Source organism: Psittacula echo, assembly GCF_963264785.1.
Source record: "Psittacula echo genome assembly, chromosome: 1".
In the NCBI taxonomy this organism is placed as follows: Eukaryota; Metazoa; Chordata; class Aves; order Psittaciformes; family Psittacidae; genus Psittacula; species Psittacula echo.
In genome coordinates this window covers 94836119-94846228 of record NC_137735.1, presented here as the reverse complement: position 1 = coordinate 94846228, position 10110 = coordinate 94836119, and the positions used below count along the sequence as shown (strand labels likewise).

Genomic DNA, 10110 nt, shown 5'->3' with positions numbered 1-10110 from the left:
GAGGAAGTGTAGCTGTCACTTACTTTCCTTCCGATACAAAAAAAGGAACTGAAACTAGTCTCTAGCAATTCTTCCTCCCACTTTCTTGAAGGTTTGCTACATAGTTGAGCTGTGGTCAGCTGTTAATGACTTTCTATTCTCTTTGATGTCAGTCTTCTTTTGCTGAACTAACTAGAAACAAATCTTTGTCACTGAAATTTTACAGCCTCTGCAGCCGGAGGCTTTCTAACACCTTGCATTAGAGCACTGTTCACAAGCTGTCAGAACATCAGGTCTACTAGACAGCACTGCTAAGAGCTCACTGAGCAGAGCCTCATGAAATTACTATTTGACGTTTATTAAACTTCTGCTTTCCAGAAACTAGGTCTTCAGCTGCCAGCAGGAGTATGGGTGCAGAAGCATCAAACCAAGCAGGTTATTGTAAAAGTAGCATTCATTCTACATCCTGTCTGGGTGGCTACATCCTGTTTTGCTCTTCCTTGTAACACTGCTTCTCTACAGCCTCTCTTGGCAGGTGACCACTACAAAAGTCAGGAAGTTGCCAGACAGAAAACAAGAAGATGATTTCTCTCTCCTCATCCTTCCTTGTTTAATTTGCTGCAGAACTTTCCACCTGCACTCTCCTTTTCTAACAGACATTGCTGTTGGTGTTGTCACATGTGGAAAAAAAATCCTTGATACATGGGTACATAATACAAACAAATGGCTACAGCTTGGGACCTGATGGCTTATTCAGCAGGCTGGTTTTGTCTGGAACCAATTTAACTGAATCTTACCTTTCCAGGAGATGATGTAATTCAAGGTAGAACAGTTAAGTGCAGACATTTAAAATCCCCTCCCTGGCACTTAATACTTGCTTCTTTGAATACTAGCAGCTGGAAGGGAGGCAGTTACCGAGTGTATTTTGAATTAAAAGAGGCAGAAAAGTGTGGCATAAAGGTAGGTATTGCTGATTGCCATAAAATCTTCTCCATACTTTGCCTTTACAGTGGTGCCTTTAGTTTCTGTGGTGTGATGCCTCTGGTCAGTTGCTTGTGATCAGAGCCCAGGTTGAATGGTGGTTACTGTAACCAGGTATATCCTGTGCCGTGTTAGACAGAATCTGGAATGTTCTTCTCTAACAAACACCCAAGGCATAGTATAGCCACTGCAGGTTCTCAGTTGGTACTCACTTGAGTTTAAACAGCAGAGCAAGAGCTTCATAACTGCATCTTAACTCAAGTTGCACTAGAAATGTATAATAAGAAGCGATGAATTATTACTACTTGTACTATCTCAACTGGGGCGTAAAGCATGAGAGAAATAAAAACTAGAAATAAAAACAAGGGATACCCTACCAGACACTGAAAACATGAAAAAGTCTTCTCACTGCATGGTTAGGACAAGCTGCATAGAGCCAAGTACAACTAAGAACTATACTGGATACTACGAGAAAGACATTTTACTGAACCAAGAGTTTTTAGATTTGGCTTAGAGACTTCTTTTCTAGTATATATGAAGTAATTACTCCAATGTATGTTAGTGCCAATGCTCATGTCTGTCACAGGAGATAAGCTCGCCTATCCAGCATCCTTAATGGCAGAAGAAAGTTCCATCACCTTTTCAAGAGAAAGCAGCTTACTCTACAGCTTATTCTGTAAAGCAGTTACTGTGATACTGCTTCCAGTTTTAAAAACTGCCAAAATTAATGGGCAAAAAGGTAGGAGTAGTTATGGCCTTCCTGGGGACAGACTATGTTTTGCTCCAGACAGCATGTTTTGCTCCAAGACATAGAAAGGCAGTGGTTTCTGGAATTGTAGAGCAAGAGCACTCTGTCCTAATGCAGCAGTCTAGGTACAAAGTATGCACACTAACCCAAATTCTCTTATCCTAGCTCTTACTTCTAAGTAAGTTGATTGCTGTCTCCTTTCTACCCCCACCAAATCTAGTGGTCTAGTGATTATGTTAGAAGACAACATAAATGTCTTTTGAAAGGGACTGGGATGTACTTACTTAACAGAATGATGTCTGTCTAAAACAGAGGGTGTTAAATGCCTGTGGGTCAGGATTTCATGTCCTGGTTAATGCAACATGCCATTCAAATGGGAGCGTTTAATTGTGGTTAAAATAAACAGGTGCCTTGGGCTGTCCATCCTTAAGTTGTTATCCTTCCTTTTTATTTATGTTACAGTATTGAAAGTCCTTCTAGAATGGACTGTAAGTTGAAGCCAGGATAAGCATTTTTAAGAGTGGGACCTAGGATTCTACTCTTCCTTCCTGTCTTGGAGTTTATATGACGTTGTTTGTCTTGCTGTCAGACAGAAACATGAGAACTGAGCCCTTTCCTCAGCACTGCAGATAGCAGGTTCAGACCCTGCTTATTTTATTTAATATTTGCCTCACACACCCCCCTCTGAATGTTGCAATTCAGAGGTCTAGAATCACCCCGTAGTGGAAGGCCTTTGAACTATAGAGGAGGGGAGAAAAAAATGAATGGTATTTATACAAGCTATTCAACCTATGCTGATCTGAATATTTAATTATCAGCCTGTGTCTCAGATGATCTTTAGCACTTTAACATCAGAAGAGCATTAACAATACCAATTCTGAGGGAGCTCTTGGTTATCCTCAAGCAAGGAATCAACATTGCAGTGGGAGCCATGTGTCTGATACTGTGGAAGAGAATTAATTGTTTTCCCTGTAAAATGGTAGAGATGAACCAGAAGCTAGTTCTTACCATCTCACCTCTTGCAGCAGGCTGGTTGTAGTTATAACAGTTATAACAGTTCTGTATAACAGCTCTGATGTTGTCTGCATCTTGCAGATGTGTGGCTGCTCCCATAGGGCTGTAGCTGTGAAGAGAAACTGCTTACTAAAATATGGGTATTTTTTTAATACAATTAAAGTGTATGTTTTTGAAATGGCTGCTGCCTTGTCTGTCCTGCCACTTGACAGAAATAAAAACAACATTGCTGATTTCATTAGAGAAGCATCAGCTTGAGGAAAAATTCAGTAAGGTGAGAACTGCCTCTGACTCTGAAGGAGTCAGTGGCTGCAGAGCAACCTTCCAAATGTCTCTGTCGCACAGCCGACGTACTCCTTGGAGAGTGACCCAGAGGTCCACTGAGCACCCTTAACTGCTGCAGATCAAAAGAGAGACAGCACAACTTGGGTCCTATCACCAGCATAACTATTAAAAAGAACTAGCAGGCTTCTGCCCTCTTAGATCTTGGTCAAGAAAGGGATGAGTGCTTGCCCAGTAGCTGAGGTAATTAGGTTTTCCACCATATAGCCAAGAGTAGGACAGCATTCAGTTTGGTTCCAGCATCCTGTGGAAAATCAACCCTATTTCCCCTTGCAAAGCATTTTTCCTTCAGCAAGTCTCCAGCAGAGGATGCTGCCGCTGCAGCACCCAGGATGCAGTCTAACAAAGCTGCAATTCACTAATGGCCTTATTTTGATTAGAGCAAAGAATCAACAGATGAAGTTAGACTAGATCACAGCATAACAGACAGGGACTACATACAAGCAACAGTCACATCAGAAAAGTAAGAACCCATTTTTTTTTCTTCCAGTAAGCAAAGCAGAGTCATGTAAACTTGTAAGCTGTAATAAAATGGGCAACAGATAACCTTGCCTATGTCAATAATATTTCCTTTCAGCAATTAAAGCAAAGCTATAAACAAAAGCTTGGAAAAGCAACAAAACTAATTACAGTACTGAGACGCAAGGGGATGTAGATTGTGTAAGAAATGGTGAGCACTGTTTACATTAGAGAATAGCAACCAGACACAATGAACAATAAAAGTTATTTGGATGCCCTTATTTGTGTTATTCTACTACGGGAATAAAAGGAATACTTACAAAAAACCCAGACTCATTTGGCTTGTTAAAACGTGTCCTTCATACAGCTTTGGGTCAACGATGACATTCTCCAATTTGCTGCTCTGTAATGTACCTAAACTTGAACAAAGGAATAGATTTCTACTATATTATTAACTGGAACACTGTGCTGTTGTATCTGGCAAGATGGAAGAAAAATAACATATCTTACCCAGGTACATATGGGACTTTTTTAACTTCCTCTGAAGCTTTGAATCCCCGCTCAATTTGCAGTGTATTTTGTGACAGAGTAGGTAACCAACTATTTTAATGTAGCAATTCCAACGTTTCATAGACTTCCTTAGCATTACTATCTAAAAATAATTTTTTCCAAGATCCATGGTTTTGCAAGATTTATACATAGGTAACTAAAGTAGACTTCACCTCCTAAAACAAGGACAAGTGTGCTTTCATTTTACTTTAATATACAATCGCATTAAAGCAGTAGCATCTGGCGCACAGCAGTCAGCCTGCAGTGCTGTAAATGACTGCTGATGGCTTCTCTGGGGAAAAAAAAAAAGATGCTATCAAATTAACATGCATTTCTCAGAATTTTCATTTGCATTTTTTACCCCTCTGAGATCAGCCAAATCAGCTGCTTCCAATGGAAATACCTCCCACATAAAAATAGCCAAATGACTATACAGCCAAATAGACTGATTAGTCTGGTGGGGGTAATCAAGTTAGCAAGGTCTTGTGTGCCTTGAAGAGACCCCGATAAGACTGGTAAACACTGGCCCCTTTGCCATGAATTCTCATTGTACTGCTGCATGGAGCATCTGCTGTCTCATTCTGGGATCACAGATGAACCGGAGTTTCCGGGGTAATAGCTTCACCTCCACAGGCATAGCTTCATACTCCTCGTTATCAATGCCAAAGGATCCCTCAGTGCCCTGTGTACAGATAACAGTGTGAGCAGGGTTAAACATCAAACACATTATTGCAGCAATGCTGTAATGCTGATACCTGGTTTTACTGATCAACCCAGTTGAATAACGAAGTCTTAACCAAGATGACCCCCTCCCTATGCCTTCCAGCCCATTTGGTCCCAGCAACACAGTGAGAGCTATTCTTCACATAATATATTCAGAATCTGTTGCGTAAGATGTTACCTCACTTAGTTGCTAAGTGGTGGTAATTAAATGCTAGGGAGCCTTAATGACCCACATTGTTTATACTGAAGGATTCTTTGCTATTGGAACCACAAGTATATGGACTTAGATCTCAGTCTGCCAGTGGTGACACAAGCTAATCTGCATAAGTGCCTGTTAAGTAACTCCTATTAAACTCATGTTACAAACATCTTTTGGTATTCTTTTACTATATTGATCTGAATATGAGATGCAAAGTAATTCATGGCTCAGGAATTACTCAGCAGTAGAATTTTCGTGTTTTCTTTAATGCTGATAAAGTCACCAATGATTAAAACTGTTTGTCAGAAATGGCAGGCTGACTTTACCTAAGAACAAATCTGGTGACTGCTTGGCATGCACTTGACTCAGATCACTGGGAAATTCCAGTATGTGTCTCCTGGCCAGAAACTTAGATGCTGCACTGAGGAACTGAGTGTCTTACTGGCAGTGTAATCAACCTCCCAGATTTGGAGTAGGGATTTCCTTATGTGTAGCATCAACTGGTATGATGAAATAACGTGACAGTTTTCCAGCTCCCTCAGCTTCTCACCTCTGGAAGTTGCAAGATGCATCTGCTGGCTTGGATGCACTGACTCCCTTCAGGGCACATATGTGGATCATGCATCTTTTGACTTCTGTTCAAACCAAAAGAGAGGCAAGGTTAGGAGATGTTTCTCTTGGAAACAGCCATCTTTAGGAATCACGTGTCACTGTGGGTTGGTAAATCTACGCCTTTGGTAAACTTGGAGGTTATGCGTATATACAAATATTTGTGGGTTTAAATGTGAGAAAGGAAAATAGACATTCCCTATTCTGCTGCAGTCAATACGTATCGGTATGCACTGACAGCCTCCAACCCCCTTCTGCTCTGAGGCTCACTGAATATATTTGAACATAGAGTTTTGTATATTTGAACATACAGCACAGTTTGCATTCCTCACTTACTTACATGCTGAACTCTGCAATTCCTGCAATGACTATCATCTCCTCATATCCCATGCAGCCACATGATTTACCAGCAACCTAAACAACCCTAAGCCAAAAAACCCAGATACAATTATAGTTAAACTGAACCACTAAATTACCATCTAATACCCAAAGAACCCCCATCTCACATCAACACCAGTCCACATAACATTTCTTATAAGCTGCTTTTATATCATTCCATGTGAAGAACCCCCTCAAAAAATCATAATTTTATACATTCCAAATAACCTATCTGGTTTTGTCTGTAACTCTCTTCTGGTACCTGTGAAATTCTTATTTACATACTAAGAGAAGCGCTACTCTCCCACTTCTGTAGATGTCAAATGGAAGCGCAAAGGCAGATGCCTGTCTTAGAAAGCTGGTGGTGCAAGTGTCACATGTTCTTTTTCAAGACTTAAGTTGTTGTCCTGTCATTGGATCAACTGTTAGAGAACAACGTGTTGCAATTCCTTTTCCCAATGCGTGCTGCTGCAGAGTAAGCACAAGCTCTTGGGTATGCTGACCTACCTCTGGCCTCCTGACTGAAAACACACATAACCTTTTGGCTGACCTTTGACAAAGGGGACACCGCACCCCAGGCAGTAACCCTTCAGTTTGGGTCCCTCTCCCAAAACACAGCAGCAAACAAGGAGTACCAGAGGGGATAGCAGAGATACAGCATTAATACATCACAGCTCTCAAGCATTCTCTCTATACACCAAGCTGCCTATGCCCTGAGGAATGCAAGCATCCCTTAAAGAAATAACATGAGAAGAGAGGGTTGAAGCAAGAGATGATAAACAAAGATGAAGGAAGAAAGGTTAAGATACCAAAGGAAAGGGCAGAGAAGGACAGAAGCAGGATTAAGTGTGCAAAGTTTGGTTTTAATCAAATACATATATAGTAAAAGATTAATGAGTGAATATGAGGGAATTAAACATCCTCCTGGCAATATAAATTATAAATCATTGATGGCATGCAATACTGTCAGTTTATACAGTGCTGTACAAACAAGCAGCAAGATTCTCCACTTAAAGTTTAACCTACTCAGAGTTTAACAAACAAGGTCTTTCATGTTGCACTTTGGTGAGCAGTAGATGGGTTTGATTCATGAGAGTAAGTAAGGCTCTATACATGTGCAATTATAGGGTCGAGGTAGGCTCAAAACCACAAGACATGGAATTAAAGATCAGCCAAAGGTAGAAGCAAATAGACACAACTCCACTTGCAGTGATTGCCTCTCTAGTGATTCAGTACAAAAGGATCAGAAATAATTTCCATTTGATTCTTTTATTTCCATTTGATCCTTTACTATGAGGGTGGTGACACCGGAACAGGCTGCCCAGAGAAGTTGTGGCTGCCCCATCCTTGGCAGTGTTCAAGGCCTTTTTTGCTCAGCAGCTTTCCAGTCACTCTTCCACCAGCCTGTAGCACTGCATGGGGTTGTTGTGACCCAAGTGCAGGACCCAGCACTTTGCCTTGCTGAACCTCATACCACTGGCCACAGCCCATCGATCCAGCCTGTCCAGATCCCTCTGCAGATACTTCCTACTCTCCAGCAGATTGACATTCCCAGACACCTCGGTGTCATCTGCAAATTTACTGAGGGTGCACTCGATCCCCTCATCCAGATCATCAGTGAAGTTATTAAACAACACTGGCTCTAACACTGAGCCCTGAAGGACACCACTAGTGACCGGTTGACAACTAGATGTGACATTTACAACCACTCTTTGGGCTCAGCCATCCAGCCAGTTTCCAATGCAGTGAAGAATACACCTATCCAGGCCATGAGCAGCCAGTTTCTCCAAGAGGACACTAGGAGACAGTGTCAAGTACTTTACTCAAGTCCAAATAGACAATGTCCACAGCCTTTCCTTCATCAACCAGGCGGGTCACCTTGCCATAGAAGGAGATCAGGTTGGTCAAGCAGGACCTGCCCTTTATGAACCCATGCTGATTGGGCCTCATCACCCCGTTTTCCTGCACGTGCTTTATGACCTCAGTTAGGATGATCTAATCCAGTGGAGAAAAAAAAAAACAGAGCTCTGCGTTGGCCGGGAATCGAACCCGGGTCAACTGCTTGGAAGGCAGCTATGCTAACCACTATACCACCAACGCCTGACATTACCTGTTCTTCCCCCACCTTATCTTAAATATCAGCTCCACCCCTTCTGCAGATGCTCGTGTACACACAAATCTGATCCACAGCCAGAGGGCAGTTCTATACACCGGGGATGATCTACTCCTTTCTCTGAAATCCAACAGCAGTTGCTCTCCAGCACTCTGATGCATCCCTACACCCACACACTGCACAGTAGTTTCCTGCTGGATACGTTGTTTCTTCTCTCTGATCATCAGTTCTGATCAGCTCATGTCAGTGACTTCTTCAATATAAAAAAAAAATACCCTCAATATCTGAACTGGTAAGGTATTTTCCCTAAAAACCTTTCCAACCCCCCCAAATTCTGTTGGAGTTTATGCATTTTAAAAGAGACAAAAATAAGGAGCTTCTTCACGCATTTCCAAAGACAAACTTGGTGCTAAGCAATGGGAAGCCTTTCACAATGGGCTTGATTCAAACCCAGCTGCCCAAGGGCATTGTGTGGTGAAGAGCATTTCTGAACACCCCAGTTTTGCCTTGCAAAAACAGGGTGCATTCTGACTCCTCTCTGCAGGGCTAACCAGTCCCTCCTGCTGCTCCTCCACCCCGTATACCACTCTTTCTCTTTCTTTCTTATCAACACACTTTTGGACACTATTTAATCAAAAGAGCTTGTTTCTTTGAACTTTGCTTGAACAGCACCTCAAAGCCTTTGGTACTGCCTCTAATTAGCTCCAGCCAGCAGGGCACGTTAACCCTCATCAGAGGCCTTTTTCTGTATGACAGTGCAATTCCAGCTAGAAAATGGGACATACTACTGTGTGAAGCATGTCCAGTCCACACAAGAGACATTCTTTGTAGTGGGTGTACCCTCAAATACTCCCCCCTTAAATCCCACAGATTCATCCACATCCCAGCATAGCATCTCCTTTGTCTCCCTCCTTTAAGAAGCCAGATTCCTCTTGCTGCTAATGGGAAATCTTCTCCTTTCCTTCTCTGGCCTTCAAAGCAAAAATTTCAGTTCCAAGTAACCTATGGTCCACATGGCTCAGTCAATTTAGAAGCAGTTGCATGTGGTAACATGACCTATTGAGTATGCGTAGGTCAGAAGATCCTATACCCACTGAGGCTCATGGGATGCTCAATAAGAAGCCTGCTGTTGCTATCAACATCATATACAAGACATAAATGCAAGAATTGTCAGGGTTATGACAAACAAGTAAAACTGTGCTGAAATCTTTCCGTTGTTTTCACTAGAGGGAGCTCTAGGATTAGAAAACAGTATTAGCAAATAAAAAGGTAACATGCAAAAGAGCACTCTGATTTAGTAGGAAAATCTGGTGCTCGTAAAAACTGCACTGAAGATGCAATGTATTGCTAGGGGGACTGTACAGAGAAGCTTGAAAAAGCAGTTCATATTTGTGTCCGGTGAAAGTAGGGGGAACAAGTGCACTATGAGATAACATCCAAGCCCAAAGGTAGCAATGCGTTTGCTTTTTCTTTCTCTACATTATACCGCTTCATATCTGCAGCCTTCTTACTCCACATACAAGCAGTACCAATATACTTGCTTAAAGTCCCTGTTGAAATTCATATCTTCCAAAAGTTCTTCCAGCTCAGACCTAATTTCTCACAAGGGTTATGAATCAAGGGAGCTCTTCACTTAGAAGCAGGGACTATCTAATCAAGGTTCAAAATTTTGGGCACCACTGGTACAAATACATGAGCTCTGTGACCCGCCTTCCAATCCACTGAGCAGCTAGGGTTGAAGGATGCTTTCTATAAAACTTGGTTATGACAGTATTATCCAAGTAGAACTGATCAATAGCAATGGGGGAAAGGTTAAAGGTATATCAGACTCAGAAGAGAGGAAGAACCAAGGCAGACTGTTCTGCCTTGTTTCCAGAAAGAAAAAGTAATAAGACTTTTAAAGAACAGACTCAGTAATCCCCATGAAGCATTAGTGATGGGTGTCCTTTGTAGTCATCTGCTTCTGAATTTTCCAGCACAAGATTAGAGGGAAAACAGCATTAGAATTAGTGTTCT

The 10110-nt window shown here is 41.8% G+C and overlaps 1 protein-coding gene across 1 annotated transcript in view; it reads right to left on the bottom strand.

The window, feature by feature from the left end:
• Positions 1–4616: 4616 nt before the first annotated feature.
• Positions 4617–10110, bottom strand: part of AGK (acylglycerol kinase) — a gene marked incomplete at both ends in the record, with an annotated part of 34408 nt that continues 28914 nt past the window's right edge. The window contains 2 exons of the mRNA XM_080619997.1: positions 4617–4754; positions 5545–5629. Of these exons, the coding sequence (XP_080476123.1) occupies positions 4617–4754; positions 5545–5629 (223 nt within the window). The remainder of the gene's footprint in view (positions 4755–5544; positions 5630–10110) is intronic.